The sequence below is a fragment of the Anabrus simplex genome, chromosome 1, assembly GCF_040414725.1.
Source record: "Anabrus simplex isolate iqAnaSimp1 chromosome 1, ASM4041472v1, whole genome shotgun sequence".
Taxonomy (NCBI): domain Eukaryota; kingdom Metazoa; phylum Arthropoda; class Insecta; order Orthoptera; family Tettigoniidae; genus Anabrus; species Anabrus simplex.
Genome location: NC_090265.1, coordinates 705202921 through 705220778, shown reverse-complemented (window position 1 = coordinate 705220778; position 17858 = coordinate 705202921). Strand labels below are relative to the sequence as shown.

The following is a 17858-nucleotide window of genomic DNA, read 5'->3' as shown; positions in this document are numbered from 1 at the left end:
GGACATGGCCTTAAGGTACAGCCCCAGCATTTGCCTGGTGTGAAAATGGGAAACCACGGAAAACCATCTTCAGCGCTGCAGACAATGGGATTCGAACCCACAATCTCCCGGATGCAAGCTCACAGCTGTGCGCCCCTAACCGCATGGCTAACTGTCGCGGTGAATGGCCAGTTATTTAAAGTAATCTGGAGCTAAGACCTCAAAAGACAAGCGAAGAGAAAATCCCTCCCGGGTTTCCACCGCAAGAATTGAATGCATCTCCTCGGAAACACAGAAGTAGTTGCGCAGAAAGTGAAGTAACCAAGCAAGCCAGCAATCAATACTAGGAGGTGCGACGTGGATTTAATAGCACAATGGTTCACTATTGACACGGAACCTCGAACAACAAGTGTCCATCGAATTTCAGTTGTCCTGTCAGAACGGCACAATTTGCATGTGGCCTAACCAAGACGAGAGAGAATAAGGCTATCGTTAAATCTATTCTTTCTATGACTAAGGTGCATACTATTAAAAAGGTACTGCAGGTACTTCACGATATTCTTTATAAACAGAATGAACTACAATTCTCTCATTCATTACTCTGTTTACATAGTTCGTATGTCAATAGCAGGAAACAATAACCTATCAAGGAAACTTATCGAGAGAACAGGATCCATTTTTGGAAATTCATCCATCGAATATAGGTCCCTTAATGTTTTCGACATTAATTTTATATCTGACCGAGTAGTGCATGCCGATGACTTCAAAACATTCAACCCTATTTTCTAAGTAGCGATTGTGATCTATATTTCGGCTCAGACGACGCATTACTCGTACATCGGTCCGTTGAAAATAAATTTCACTTTAACATCTCTAAAGATCATACCATGTTAAAAAAAACCATTACTGCTCTTATGGACCTGCAAGGAATGAACACCCCCCCCCCCTCTTAGACACCCATAATTCCTCGTAATTAGGGAATATTAAAAGAAATGAAAGAAACAACAACGATGAGGTTTTGTTTAGCCCGTGAATTATTAAAAAACTACTTAACATTCCCTATTTCATAATACATTCTCAGGGAGGAAGCACAATAACGGGAACAGCCATTACTTTGACGCCTCCCTCATTTCCTTTTGGGTTGTTCTAGTACGTGTAATCCGTTACCCTCCGAATCTCTGGCAGCTTATCACAGTTAAAGAGAGGTCATCGATTTATTTATCTATTTATTAATTGTGTGTGTTCTAATATCCTCGTACTGTACAACAGTTGTTACTGAAGATTCTGATGTTGTTGCGTGCAGCGATATATCACGGCATGACTTGTACTGATACAGAAATTCGCTGTGATTTTTACCTGAACCTGGTTTTGTTATTTAGCTGTTGTTTCTTAACCCTTTTTAGCATTTTTTTTCACAAGCGCATTTAATTTTCACCATTCGTTTCGTGGGGCGATAAGACGGCACAGTAATACCTGGCGTTTCCTGGGCAAATTTATTAAATGCATTTAACTGCATCCCCCACCCCCGAGCCTATAAAAATGATATGTTGTTTATTTTATCCCCCAGTTTGCCTTGAACTTGAATACTGAGTTTTGTATGTATAGTCGTTTATCCAATTTTAAGGAGATTATGGAGGTGTACCTTCTTTAATAAATTTAATATTTTTTAACAACCACAAATATTACTTAAACAACAGGTTTCATGCTTAACGTACATTCATAAGTATTAATGAAATGCAGTTCAAATTTCAAAACTGCCTAGTAATGTTTTCAATCAAGTTTGAAATGTAATTTATTGCAGCTAAATGGGGTCTGCGCAATAAATAAATACTCTAAGACACTCCAAGTCATTCAGTAATTCAACGATTCCTTTGCTAAAGTGATTTACGAACTTATGTTAAATAAATACGCACACCCTCCCCTTCTACATCCCCTGTACCCTAGAATTCATAAAAATAATTTGCAAGATAGTTTCTTCCCACTTATCTTGAGTTTCAACTATTTACGTAGACAAGTCAATAAGTATCTGCAAAAAACTACATGGTGATCCACAGCGACAACTTTTCGAACTTCTGCGCTGAGTTTGGTGTATAAAACTAGCTGAATACTGCTGTTACGTCTGGCTGAACATCAACCACACACACAAAAAACTGACACCGTTCAGAACCAGACAATGCAGATTATCAGCGGTGTCATAAAAACAACTCCACTGCACTGACTTAAAGTCCTTAAGACACATCCTTTCACCACTTCTACGGTCCGAGCAACACATAAAAGTACAGGCCACTAAATCACTTCCGATTCACCAAGACATCCACAGAGTCGCATCAACCAGACTGAAATCCAGACACCCTCCTCGGTTGCTGGTTCAAAAACTAATGAAAGAAAATTAGTTTGGATTGGGAACCTGGAATTAAGAATGAACTGTAAAGGTTTTCGGAAGTGGTGGTGGTGGTGGTTGTTATTGTTTTAAGAGAAAGTACAACCGGGCAACCATACTTAGTCCGGCTTCATGGCTAAATGGACAGCATGCTGACCTTTGGTCGAAGGGGTCCCGGGTTCGATTCCCGGTAGGATCGGGGATTTTAATCTTAACCGGTTAATTTGATGGCTCAGGGATTGAGTGTGTGTGTTGTCTTAAGCATTAGAAATCATCCTAGGTAGGGCCCCATCTTCATAGACGGGCATATCGCCTATACGGTTGTCAAATCGGAACACCTGCACCAGGCCTCTCCGTAGGCCACACGCCATTATATTATTATTTATTTATTTATTTATTTACATCGTTATGTCCTACTCAGGAGCACGGTTGAACTTGCTTAGCTGATGTGTTGGCCTTCTTTTCCTCCCAAAATCTCTTCATCCTCTCGCCGAGCTTCTTCCTTCGTTCTTCTGTCCAAGTTATAGTAGCTCTGGTGTTGGGTTTTTCTTCAAAGTGGTGATTGTCGATTTTGGTTCTGAATTTACATCTGTCCTGTACAATGTCATCTGAGATGTTGATTTCCTAGAGATCTGTTTCAATTTCACGAAGCCAGCTGTTCTTGGTTTTAGACGAAAGGGCCAGGTTGAGAAGGTAGTTAGCCTGTTAGTGTTCATTCTGATGTGTCCATAAAATTTCAATCGTCTTTTCCGAAAAGTGTGAGAATTTTTTTCAGAATGACAATATATCTCCTGGGACGATTTTTTCTCCATATTCCATCTATAAAAACTGGGCCAAAAATTTTTCGTAAAATTTTTATTTCTTGTTTCTGAATGTCTTTGGTTAAAGATCCGCCACCAATGATCAAGATTTCTGAGGCATATAACGCTTCAAGTTTGATCACTGTATTATAGTGTCTAAGTTTTGCATTCCATGATAGATTTTTTATGATACCTGTTCCAAGTGATCCTGTGTGCTTTCCGTAATTTGGAAATTCTTTCTTTATTTGCTACGCGGTTTAAACCAGAGGGCTGAATAATTTCTCCCAAATATTTAAATTGGTTCACTTGAACAATTTTGCCGAATTTAATTATTATTATTATCATGCTCTTTATAACACTAATCAGAGAGAAAAATGGAAGAGATCCGGCACTTCGAAAAATGAAGGTATCGGCCAACAGAAGACAAAGGCCAAGAAGGGCCTCGAGTGCTCTAATACAGTCGGAGTCGGAAAAGAACAAGAGCTAAGCAAGGAGGTCGGATAGGATAGATGAAAGTGAGGAGCCTAAGTGGAAGCAATGCCAGGACTCAGCTAAGGGCCCTGAGTTCGCCAACTCACGCTCCCAAGTTAAGATCCCCTGAGGCCTCTTTTAGTCGCCTCTTACAACAGGCAGGGGATACCGTGGGTGTTATTCTACGGCCCCCACCCACAGGAGGATGCAAAGGTCCTCAATGAATGGAAATCGATCTTCGACCCCACGCAAACTTCACCCGCGGAGTGTATGAGCCCCATTAAACACAGTCCAGCGGGCGAGTTGGCCGTGCAGTTAGAAGCGCGCAGATGTGAGGTCGCATCCGGGAGATAGTGGGTTCGAACCCCACTATCGGCAGCCCTGAAGATGGTTTTCCGTGGTTTCCCATTTTCACATCAAGCAAATGCTGGGGCTGTACCTTAATTAAGGGCACGACCGCTTCCTTCCCATTCTTAGTCCTTTCCTATCCCTTCGTCGCCATAAGACGTATCTGTGTCGGTGCGTCGTAAAGCAAATAGGAAAAAACACAGTGCGTAGTGGGCACGGAAAAAGTGGCTGTGCGGCGTATTTATGGGGCATACGACCTTCTCCAAGCTGTGAATGCGGGGAAGACTTCCAGACAATGCGACACAACACCTTCAGATGCCCACACAGAGCCTTCTCCGGAACTATCAACCGACGACCTTCTGACAGCGTCAACGACGGTTATTCTTTGGCTGCAACAACTAGATGTGCTAGTTTACTTCATGTGTTTTCCATCTTTTGCTTTTTTTTTTTCTTTCTTTTTCTTTCTTCTCCTTTCCCTTTTCTGCATTCCAATGTCTCTGTAATGCTTTTCTTTCAAGTTTTTCATTGTAATTTCGTTCTGTAAATTATTCATTGTGTTTATCATGTTCTTTCATCCTCGATTTGTACGTGGCTTAAGTTAAGTAAAAAAATAATAAATAAATAAATAAATAAATAAATGTTATTGGCTTTACGTCCCACTAATTATTTTTAGTGTTTTCGGAGACGCCGAGGTGCCGGAATTTTGTCCCGCAAGGATTCTCTCACGTGCCAGTAAATATATCGACACGAGGATGACGTTTTGAGCACCTGCAAAGACCACCGGACTGATCCGGGATTTAACCCACTAACTTGAACTCAGAAGGTCAATGCTCTGAGCTATTCGGCCTGGTAGGTTACCGGCAAATGCATAGAAAACCTCGTGTTTGTGTGGGAATGTTGCGGACAACATACATATCAAGTCCCTGAGCCAATGGAATTTATCTTTTAGAAGTAAAATCAGTCGACCCGGCCGGTAATGGTACCCAGGACCCCGAGGAACGAAGGTCAAGACGCTGACTACTCAGCCATCTAGCCAGGCAGCCGGAAGTGGTGTTGTGAAGGTCAGATACACTACAGGAAAGTCAACATCAAAGACCATGTAATTAATACTTGTTGCCATTGCTGCTTTCACGGCCCGTACTTATAGACATGATACCGGATAGGCTTTTGGGCGAATGTCGTGTCAAGAAAATAAGGTGAAATTCTTTACGTTTCAAAGAGAACTGTGCTCTGCGTCATCAGAAAAAAATCTCGACTGTCCACGAGAAAGGATTCTTAAATAATGAGCTTTTGAAATTTAGACATTATAATAAAAGCGGAAATGGTACGTTCATTCGTCACCAGATGGCTACCCGAACGTGGCACAGCGCTAGCGTTCGAAGCGAAAGCTGACCGAACCATCAGAATCAGTCTAAGAGGGTCACAGTTATGTGTACGTAACATATGACATTGACACAAACCGAGGCTTATTTGAGAAGCCGTTCTTGTGGACAGTCGAGATTTTCTTCTGATGACGCAGAGCACAGTTCTCTGCGAAATGTAAAGAATTTCACCTTATTTTCTTGACACGACACAAGTCCAAAAGCCTATACAGTATTATGTCTACAATTAATACTTGTCGATTTCCTCACTGCTGCCTTCAAGAGTTAACCATTGTTCTAGTGAAGAGAGAACTCTCCGTACGCTAGTGTTACGAACATCTCACAACATTTATTCGTACTGCGGGACGAAACAGAATTTAGCCTGGATTTAGAGGGGCGTTAACAGAGAAAATTCGAAAGGAAAAACAAACTTTTTTTGTTTTTCATGTAATTTAGGAAGGTCTACTGCACCTCTGTGTGAAATCTCAGACCGAAATATTAATATTTTCATGTTGTTTCGAGCATTTGAATGTGTTCACTGATCACCTCAGAGTATCGACTGAGTTAACGTGCACAGGTCATAATCACAAGTTAGTTTCTACGGAACCATTTGGTCTGTTAAATGAACATTTTCCCGAACATATTTTGTGGAAAAAACATTCAAGCTCTTTAGGCCTTTTTCAATCGTGAAGTTACCAGCGTTTCGCCCACAGTGTAGCAGTGGGCTCATCAGTTGGATTGTTATACCTTTCCAAGACGTTGGCGGCTAGTGTGCTGGTGAACACTACTGAAAGCCTTTGCAACATTTGCAATCGATTAAATTAAATCATAGTTAATTTTGTTGATATTTTGTTTACTTTCAACCAATCTGAATCATTTGCTACGTCAAGGAACTGTTTACATTTCTCTGTAAAATAGTTTTAATGTCAGAATTTTATGAAAAATTTAAGTTTTAAATCAACAGTCTTTAATAATGAAAATTTCAGGTGATCTAAAAAAGTAATTAATTATGCTTGTGAAAGCAACCTATAAGACTATAAATACAGAGATCCAGATCACTGAGGCAGTCGTCTTGAAAAGGCACATTGCTTTTAGTGAAGTGATAAAATATTTATAATAATTTATTAACTATTATTAGCAACATACTTCGTAAAACATACTATTTATTACACTGCTTGAGGAAGGCCATGTTTTGCTTAAACTATGCCAAATTTTGCTTGGATTGAGTGGTAACTAAAAATCTGTGATGTTTGTTGTTTAAAGGGGCCTAACATCTAGGCCATTGGCCCGAACTAAATTTGTTAATCAGTTTTGTGGTTGAAATCAACTTACAAGTCAATCGTGACGTACCGTTGTTGCCAACATGTCAGATATTTACAGTGAGTGTTATTAGTACCGAAACAAGAGCACACAATGCATAGGAATTAGAATGTTAATGGACCGAGCCATGCACAAGAAGTTACCACATCAGCCACCCGCTACCACAGCACTAAGAATTTGCCAGTCACAGACATTTTCTTTTTTCTTTTTTTCAATTTAAATTTGCGCGCTTCTCGCATTTCATTTCCAACAGGGGACTAGACCTTACATTATGGAGCCGGCGCCTTCATTACGAGAAAGCTCCTCTGCTTATGTGACAGTGGTGTTCGAAAAATTAAACGAAAAACTTTCGAAAATATTCAAATAGGTATTGAGGTCCCTTTTGTACGGTACCACTTAAGAAGCATGTATATGCTGGAATGTTAGGAACAAAGGATGATATTTGGCAACCTGTTATGATTTGCGCTTGACGTAGATTTTATTTAAAAGTTGTTTTACGTCGCACCGACACAGATAGGTCTTATGGCGACGATAGGACAGGAAATGGCTAGGAGTGGGAAGGAAGCGGCCGTGGCCTTAATTAAGGTACAGCCCCATTATTTGCCTGGTGTGAAAATGGGAAACCACGGAAAACCATCTCCCGAACACTGGATGCACTTAAGCGACTGCAGCTATCGAGCTCGGTTGACGTAATTAGTTGGCATATCGTTCAAACACATCTTTAAACGTGTACGTGCACTATGTTTAAGGAAGGCGAGCAGCTTGCTGTACAGAAATGTACGGTCCATACCGAACATTGCCCTCTTTAAAACTATCTTGCCGACATTTCCTCCTAAACGCGTACCCAGCTAGTATGAATGCATGGGTAAATGTGAGAATGAATAATTGAGTACTTTTCCATTAATGATATAACTGTAATACGACGCTCATGCAGGCCATCAGTCAGCTCGCAAAGGTACATGCTGTCTTCTTTCGTTTCACCCTCTTTAGGGATCGCTGAATCAATCACTGTGTGTGTTGTTCCTTTCTTAGTGCCCAGCATTTCTTCATTCTTTCTTCATTTCTTCTCGTCTTCCGAGATAATAGGTTTGGCTTTTAACGTAGATTTGTTTTGGAACCTTATATTTTCGTCTTTAGTTATTACTTTAGCTGTTCGATCGAATAGTGACTTTTGTGTAATTTTTAATTCTACTAGGTCTATCCGTTTCTTTAAACCAGCTGGGTTTTGTTTTGCGGTAAAGGATTTGTTTGGTTAATCTATTACAGTTCATTCTGAAAAAAAAAGAGACCGTAAAATGTATCCTTTTTCGCATAAGTATCGGAGAAATTTTTAATTTTCTTGTAGAGCGTTTCATTCTTGATGCATGTTATCTTATTGTCCTGAAATTTTGGTCCTATGATCTTTCTTAAAGTTTTCCTTTTCTTTAGCTCGAATTTGTCCATCTGGCCTTTGAAATTCATACTATAAATTTCTTATTTTTGTTATCGTTAGCATTGAAATTATAATCCTCAGCAATCTAGTTACGAACAGAACTAGATTTTAGTCTATAAGTTACCATATTTCCTCATTGTTAGCTAAAGACTGAACGTTAAAATAAATAAATAAATAAATAAATAAATAAATAAATAAATAAATAAATAAATAAATAAATAAATAAATAAATAAATAAATAAATAAATAAATAAATGCACACATACGTGAACAATCAATCAATCAATCAATCAATCAATCAATCAGGAAGCCACGGGGCTATGGGAACGACAAGAGTTAACCTTCAACTGATTGACCAGCGACAACTCGACGAAGGAATACAAAAGAGTGACCAAAAATAAAAGCCTGGAAATCGGTGCTTCATATTTTCCAGAAAGTTAAAGAAACCGCAATATGAATCACGAGAAATGAAAATGCCGTCGGAACAAATACATTTCTGCAGTTACGGAAAGCTGAAGCAGAAAAAAAAAGCACTGTACAGCCACTCGTTTATGTCAGCAACATTCCGAGTCATTGAAAACTGAAGTATTATATAACGCTTAAGGAAAAAAAAAAGAAGTCCGTAACAAGGCGCATTTGCTGGCTCTGGCAGCGTGCCTGCTTGGCAAGGCCAAATTAGGCGTTGCCGGGACGACAAGTAGCCTAAGTACATTGATCACTTCAAACATTTAAAGTGGGAGGTAGTATCTGCTTTTCAGCCATGTTGCGACCGTATAACAATGGAGTCGTTTCTAAAATCCATCGGGCATTGTTGAGGGGCGGGGATAACAGCTAGGCAACGAGATTTAAGAGCGCTTAAAAAAAATAAAAAAATAAAAGAACAGGCGTAGTTTACTGCACTGTGCCGTCAGCTGGGGAAACGCACGCTACAGTAGAAGTCGCCCTGACAATTACAATACTGAGACAATTATCGCGATCTTAATAAAAGTTTGATCATATTTTCAAATGACTTCAAAGATACCGGGGTCTACGAACTAGTACTGTACTTCAAATAACTGGTAGTTTTACAGGGTGGTCGGTAACAACGTGAACCAGGTATATGAGCGTTAGAGGGTTGGTCATACTAATGAATAGGGCTCGGATGTTTAAGACCTAAAAATAGCCCAAATAAACAAGCAAATATGACCTCAAAAGTGACGAAATATGACCTTAAAAGTGACGAAATATGACGTAAAAATTACAAAATATAACCCGAAAATGATTAATCTAAATATGGCCAATTTAAAATAAGTTATAAATCGAAACGGCAATTCCTTTGATACATATTTGTTAACTAAATTCATTATTCTTACTTTCATATTAATTTTCTGAATATACATGTTTATCAGTTATTCAGAGTTTATTGTCCTCGATTCAGTTGTGAACGCATACCTATAAAGTACTAAGTTCGCTAAGATTATAGATCACACAACATCTTAAAAGTAAAAATATGATTGTACCCTTCACTGGTCGTTTGAAATACGAAGAAAACTAGAAATCAATCTATTTTTAAAACATATTTTGGAACGTTTAAGCCCAGATTACATTAATATTGCTCAAATGCGTTAAAATTTAAATTGAGCACCACGAAACGAATTAAGTAGATGTATTTCGATGCGTTATGGTAGGGCGGCTCGGCATATAGTGCAAATTCGCATAACTTTTTCATTCTCCTCCGCGGGTGGTATTGAAGTGTATGACAAGATTCATCTTCAAAGCATCAGGCGCAAAAGACCTCCGATTATCAATTTACACATTCTTGTAAGAAGGGAAGCTCCTTTCTACGTTACAAGACATTATTGGTGCATATTTAAATAATATTAAATCACTCCTGTCGAGTATGCACTCATCTTGAAATGTACTGGTACCTTCTACTCAAAGAACATCATTTATCTTGCACACACAGCGAAAACCGACACTTCGATTAAGCGCATTGTAAAGTTTCCATTTTACACTGATGTAACTATTCCATGTGATTGTTGTGCTCACAATTTCAATACTTGCATAAATTTCTAAGCTCACAGCTTCTAAACGAGTAATTGCACTAGATATAATTCCAAAGTTCGACTTAATATATGTCAGACTTGCTGACAAACTGTAGGAAAACAATTCCTGCGCGATCTTGATAGAAGAGGCAGAGTATTACATTTGTATTAACTACAGATGTGATACGGAAAAGCAGTTTTGTAAATACTAGTTCTCATTCAGAAAGTTGATGATTTTGCACAGCTACAGCTGTCACCAAACCGCCGAAATATGACCGAAATATGACGTTTCTATGATAATAGCTCAAAATATGACCTTATGAAAAAAATAGCCAAAATATGCATTTATATGACAAGTAAAAACCATTTAATTGTGACTATAATCACCTGATTTGCACCAAAATCCAATCAGGCAAGAAAATAGAGACAAAGAAAAATATGACTTTTCCTAAACATCCCAGCCCTACTAATGAATAACTTGAAAAAGATAATTCGATATCTCGCACTGTTGCCATTTTATCAACTGCTCAAGTTAGCCAATCAGATCAATTCGTGTGCGAACTCAAATGGGCTTTGCGAGGCGGTACCTGCACGTTGCTTACGACCATTTTCACTAATCGAAGAACAACTTCGCCAGGAGAGGGATTTGAACATAGACCCCAAGCTGAAAGGACTGTGCCATAGCAAGCACGCTACTGTGACACGAGCTAAAACGTACGGTGTGTGTGTGTGTGTGTGTGTGTGTGTGTGTGCGTGTGTGTGTGATGCTGATTTTTCCGCAAGACTCTCAAGCAGTATTATTATTATTATTATTATTATTATTATTATTATTATTATTATATTTTGTCCTGGTTGGCGTGCTGGCCTTTGGTCCAGAGGGTCCCCGGTTCGATTCCCGGCCGCGTCGTATATTTTAACCTTTAATGGTTAATTCCGATGTCTCGGGGGCTGGGTAACGTCCCAACCTCACAGACGCGCAGGTCGCCTATGCGGCGTCAACTCGTAGGACCTGCACCAGGCTTCTTCGGAACATATAACAAAAGGTGCTTTTCTATAAATACCAAAATTCACCATTATAATACTGTCGTTAATCTGGTATCTCCTATGGGTCAGAATGTCTTATCCTCTCTCAAATGTGCTGTCGCTAACATTCTTAGCCCAAACTACAAAAACGGTATGTACAAAAGATATTCCAAACAAAAAATCTACTGCAAGATAGAGAAGATCACAGACACAATGCGCAAACGCAGTGCTCGCCTCTACAGTCACCTACGACGGATGGATGACTCTCGATGGAGAAAACGCATTTTTAACAATAATGACTCAAAACCAAAAACAACAAGTCCCTTGTACATTAACGTCAAGAAATACCTCGAAGAAATGGGCATACGACCAGAAGATGCGCACAAACGAGAGTTTTTCAAAACAAGCATCGTGACTTCTGGGACTTTCCGGGATGTGAAGTGGACAACTGAAGCAAAGTAGTCGGATGAACGCCGTGCGAGCTAATGAAAAACTGAGTAAATGCCAGAATGTGTAATTAAACTTATCGTGGTCCCTAGTTGGCTGATTAGCGATGTTATTATTATTATTATTATTATTATTATTATTATTATTATTATTATTATTATTATTATTATTATTATTATTATTATTATTAGCACCATTATATTCAGGGTGGACAAAATAAAAATGATCCTCCAAAAATTAAAAAGACTTACGCGGAACTGATCCTTGTTAATAAACAACAGAACTGCCCATCTCATGAAAATGCTGGAAACCGTGGTTTCGAGGCACCAACCGGTTGCTGTCACTTGTCTCCGCGTGCGCATCTCCCGAGTACGTCGCTGTGTGGTTACGTGTGAGCGAGTGAGAGGAGAAGACGTGTATAGTGACCAGTTGAATGCAGCACGAAATGGTGCTCACGATAAAATAGTGCGTGTTGATTGTCGAGTGTTATGCGAAGCACGATTCGTGGAACACCTGTGCGGAACTGTTAGCGCAAGAGTTCAAGACTGGAAGTGTTTTGGAAAAACATCCGGCAGTCTGCAATGCGAAACTTGTTGGCAAAACGGCGTAAAAGGGGCTCTGTAGCGGATAAGAACCATAGCTATGTGAAAAGAGTTCAAACAACAGAAAACATTGCTCGAGTGAAAGAAAACCTGGAAAGTCCGAAAAAATCTCAACGCCGTTTATCTGGGCATGTGAGAATTAAGAGACCTGCATTTGCATCTTTACAAATTTACTGCTGCACATGCGTTAAAGCGTTCAGACTAACCTTCGCGTGTTGAGTTCTACCGGGGGTTTCTGAGTCAAGTGGAGACAAGACTTTTGGATCCTCAGTTTTTCATTTGCCGGGCTTAGTGGCTCAGACGGTTGAGGCGCTGTCCTTCTGACCCCAAAGAGGCAGGTTCGATCGGCGGTATTTGAAGGTGCTCAAATATGTCAGCCTCGTGTCGGTAGCTTTATGGCACGTAAAAGAACTCCTGCGGGACTAAATCCCGGCAGCTCGGCGTCTCCGAAAACCGTAAAAGTAGTTAGTCAGACGACGCCATTTCCAGCATCTTCTGTGATGTTCATTAACAAGAGCCAGTCAGTCCTACTGTAAATATTTTCCGGGCCTGTTTTATTTTGTCCACCCGGTATATAGTTTCTTCACTTTTAAAAGTGTATGCTGTTTCATTATTATCCTGATCGTTTATGATTTTATTATCTGATACATAATGACCCGATATGTGATATCGAACAGTAACATATAGCCCTATTATTTTATTACTCCTGTTTTTATTTAATATAATCCTTCATAAGTGTAAGTTATTTACATTTATAGTATATAGTATAATATTATTGGTATTTGCCAAAGAAACTTTGTTGATGTTATTTATCCTAAACATTCTCTGGTATATACATTTAACGCCGCCAAAACGCAAAGGAACGAACAGTATTGTCAATATTAGAATCCTTACCAAATAGGTTAAAAGTAATTTTGAAACCAAACCATTGTTCACAAAATTTGTCTCTTATGAAGTTAAACAGCTTAGTAAGTTACTAAGTTTCTGTCGAATCACCTAGAATATAGCCATACAATGTGATAAGACAACATTTTATCAGCGTACAGAGCGCCCATAGCACTCACTGTCCATTATTCTGAGTTAATTACTTCAGATCTGGCACAGGAATTCACCGATACAGTTGATGACACAAGAGAAGTCACGTTTTCTGTCTGCAAAAGGACTGGTTCCTACAATACCACCCATCCGGACTGACGAGCAACGAACTTAACAAATATCACGGGACTCAATCTTGGCTGTGCTTTAACGGTTTTCAAACAGGATGTTCATCAACCAATACGGAATCCGCCTCGATGGGTCAGTTGTGCAGTGTCCGATTCTTTATTCCAAGTTCACGTGTTCGATGCCAGCTGGGGCGGTAAAAAGTCTTGGCACCACATGTCACTGTTGTTGGCATGTTGAGAGATCTCGGGTGGCGCCATCAGTATCGCCGAACAAAATTAAATTCAACTCAGCTATAGGAACAGTCCAACAGAATTCCGCTTTCACTGCTAGAAGAGAACACAATTTATTGGAATGTCGAAATTGGTAGGTAAACCACTTAGATGACACTACTTCAGGAACACACGAGTCTCGGTAACCGAGGCCACGCGATGACCATCATCATCATCATCATCATCATCATCATCATCATCATCATCAGCTTACGGCCTACTAGGGACAACGAGCCAATTTCAATTCATCGGCCTTTGATGTTTCGTTTCTTTCCAATACTTGATCTTTTTCTTTTTAACACACTGCTTTACATCGCACCGACACAGACAGGTGTCATGGCGACGATGGAGCAGGAAAGGGCTAGGAGTGCGAAGGAAGTGGCTGTGGCCTTAATTAAGGTACAGCATTTGCTGGTGTGAAAATGGGGAAACCACGGAAAACCATCTTCAGGGGTGCCGACAGTGAGGTTCGAACCCACTATCTCCCGAATGCAAGCTCACAGCTGCGCGCACCTAACCGCACGGTCAACTCGCTCGGTATCATTAGATGCCAGCTACTAGTCTTATATTCTTTTTGGATTTTCCTTAAGTCATATTCTTTGAAACTTTGTACCTTTTTCTTAGAAACTACCACATAAATGTATTTGAAACTTGGTAGTCTCTTAGACACTATATAGATATGCTTCTCGAAGTAAACTGAATCATACATCATGATTAGGTCATGGAAGCCAGCTTGAAGAGTACTGAAAATGTTACAGAAAATTTCAGTTTTCAACTAGGATACAAAAAACATTTCTCAACTTCTGTACACAATAGGACAATAATTTTACTTCAGAAGCTCAAAAAAGGTTTCTTGGGTCTGGTTTGAGTATTTCCTCAGAAAAAAGGTACCTCAGTTAAAGGAAGTTTTTACAATATTAAAAAAATATGTTTATAATGTTCTTTCTGACACAAAATATTAAACACAGAAGCTCCATATTCTACCCAAATAATTATTAATGTATTCTGAATATATCAAAAGAACATTCGAGGAGATACCTCTTACTTGCTGAGATATGTAACTAAACATCGGAAGTTACATTTTTCTATCGTTGACACTTCCAGGTTCCCTTAAAATAATTAAAATTGAAGCTGCATAAATTATATTTTTGGAACCTACTTTTTCACATCTGAGAGTCTATTTTAGGAACCTAAATAATTTTATCACCTAAAAACCACAGGTCTACTATTCAGACGGGCGAAAGGGAAGAGGTCCGAACCTTTGAAGAACGAAGGTATCGACAAAAAAAAAGGGAAGGCCACGAAGAGTGTGAAAATGAGAGACTTCCTAGGCCTCGCCAGGGTCAGGAGAGAACAAGAGAAGTTGGATACGAAAGTTGAAAGCGAGGAGCCGGACACAAGTACGTGGAAGCAATGCCAGACTCTGCTAAGACCCGGTGGTCGTCAACCCACGCTAACAAGGTGACAGCCCCTGGGGTCTTCTCTCAGTCGACGGGCAGGGGATGGGGTGGGTGTATTTTACCGCCCACAGCCACTCACAGGGAGACAGGGTGAATTCCTTGAGATGATTCTCGCCTCGCAACTATTGAATCGGCGCACACATCATCCATTCATTTACGTGCCCAACAAAAACTACTTTGCGTTCCGAGGTTTCCATACTGCACAATCACACCCCGCAATATGCCCTTCCCACGTTAACATCAGCTAAGAAAATCTTACGTATGTACTTCGTTCGCCAAAATGTCTCCAAGGAATCCCTGGGCTGCCTAATGGAAACTCCCGTCACCACCAAAGGTCCGAGGCTTCATTACAACATTCTCTACATGCAAGGCATATCGCACCTTGGGAAGAAGAGGGCCACAAGTGCAAAATGAAATTTCTGAGATAATTGCAATGTAAGATTTAAAAAGGTCTAGTAAATTCAGTTCTTACAATATGTTCTTCTTTCACTCCGCCCTCTTTGGGCAGGTTTGGCTTTTAATGTAGATTTGTCTTGGAAGCTTATTTTCGTCTTTACTTATGACTTTAGCTGTTCGATCGAATAGAGAATTTTCTGTAATTTTTTTTATTCTACTAGGACTTTTTCAGTTTCTTTAAACCAGTTGGGTTTTGTTTTGCGCTTGCGGAAGAAGTCAAAGATTTTTTTTTAGTTAATCTATTGCAGTTTATTTTGAGAAGATGACCGTAAAAATGTATCCTTTTTCGCATAGTATCTGAGAGTTTCTTCAATTTTCTTGTAGAATGTTTCATTCTTGATGTATATCATCTTATTATCCCGACATTTTGGTCCTATAATCTTAAACTTTTCCTGGATTCCATTGCTTTGCATTCCACAGCATTCCAACTAATCCACTCTGCGTTTTATATTTTTACATTCATACATTGCAATTATCTCAGAAGTATCATTTTTGCATGTGTGGCCCTCTTCTTCCCAAGGTGCGATATTCCTGTGAAGTCGGGTTTTACTTACACATATCCTAGTGAGAATGTTTACGCTCACTGTTTAGGGACCATAGGTGGATTGAGTAGTCCTAGGCGCCTAAGCACAAGGAGGACGACCACTAATCAAGAATATACGAGATCAGTTGAGTGCCGCAAATGTTACACCGAACGGGGATCTTTTACATGTGCCAGTAAATCTATGGATGCGAATCTGTCGCATTTGGCGGTGTCTTCAAATGAAGTAACGTATATGAGAGAGAGAGAGTGAGAAAGTGATGGGATATTGCGGACGTCGCCAATCCATGCGCACCTAATTTAGCTAACAACCATCACACCTGTTATAGAGAAATGTCATCTCAAAGTCACGACATTACTACAAAGCAATATTCCAATCAGGCACTTCCACGTCACTTCCATTTAGATGCCGGGTGTGAAACTCGACACCATCTGTAAATCAACACTGACAAGGTGTGAAAAGAAAACGCCAACTACAGCTATTGCAATCTATGAGAGTACATATTGGATGAGAAATGAAGAGAATAATGGAACCAATGAATGTTTTTTCTGCTGTCTAACTCTGTTCGGCCTACTTTTCTTCCCTTTTTTACCTTCGTGTCGCACCACATTTGGCCAACACACTATGATACAAAAATAAATTAATATAACTTTTATAAACAAGATCAGTGTTACCAACACGGTGGTTTCCCCACTAAATGTAGGTTTTTTAGTTTTTTTTTTTTTTACTCTTCGTCAATGGGTAAATTTTAAAACACGGTGGTCAGTGGGACATTAGTTTTTCATGCTTGTGTCTGTGGATATTTTGGTAGTTTTTCTATTTAAGTTTTATATGCAGTATAACAGACAGCATAAAAATGTAGTAAAGGCGAGCCAGGGAAGGCATGAGCTGTAGGCGGAATCGAGGGGTAGGGGATTCCCTTAAAAATACGGAAGCAAGGAACGCTTCAGAGCGTCTTTCTTGCGTGGTAAAGTGTCACTTCTTCCAGTGTCAAATGCACGTAAGGTTGTTACAGAGTCGTTGATTTTCCTTTTTGAATAATGTCACTTCGACGAAACCGAAAGATATAGGATGGAAAATTGTGTCCTTTGTAAAATGGTCTCAAAACATGGAATCAGTTAATGTGTGATGCACAGTGATGAAATGCTGTAGTGCAAGTAACACCAATTCATTTGAGGAACTTGCAACATTTACACTGTCGCGTCCAGTATTGCCATGGTCAAATGTAGAACTGGAGAGAATGTTTAGTCAGCAAAACATCATTCAAACTAAAACCAAAAATAAAGGAGACCATGTAGAACTGGAGAGAATGTTTAGTCAGCAAAACATCATTCAAACTAAAACCAAAAATAAATGAGACCTGAAGTGATAAATTTACTTTCATTAGTTCGGGCAGGACTGAGAAGCCACAAGCAATCCTGCCACATGAACTATCAAACGAAGTATTACAGTACGTAGGGGCTGTGGAAACATACCAGACATCTGTTTCTACTACTGCTTCTTCCTCTGTACCTTCTATCGAAGACATGAGTGATCGCGGACTATTAAGTTCATCGTGAAATATATTTCGAATACTTTTGAACTGCAAGGATATACTTTTCTTTTTAATATACCGTAGTAACTCAGCAAAGCTTGAAAAAGGGGAGGTTAGTGGTTTCTGGTGGTTTTCAAGCAGTCATTTAGTGGGTAAGGTGTTCGTAACACTGCACAAAATTAAGATATCTTTACTACTACTACTGCTGCTGCTACTACTACTACTATCAAAGGCATTCGGAAGCTT

At 39.6% G+C, this 17858-nt stretch overlaps 1 protein-coding gene across 2 annotated transcripts in view; it reads right to left on the bottom strand.

Moving 5' to 3' along the window:
• Syx6 (Syntaxin 6) overlaps nt 1-17858 on the bottom strand; it is a 346153-nt gene that overhangs the window by 173025 nt on the left and 155270 nt on the right. The window contains exon 1 of one of the 2 annotated variants that reach the window (XM_068227429.1): nt 11837-11963. The exons of the other annotated variant lie outside the window; for it this stretch is intronic. Within the exon in view, the coding sequence (XP_068083530.1) occupies nt 11837-11947 (111 nt within the window). The 5' untranslated portion in view covers nt 11948-11963. Of the gene's footprint in view, nt 1-11836; nt 11964-17858 lie in introns of those variants that run through there. 2 annotated transcript variants of the gene reach the window in all.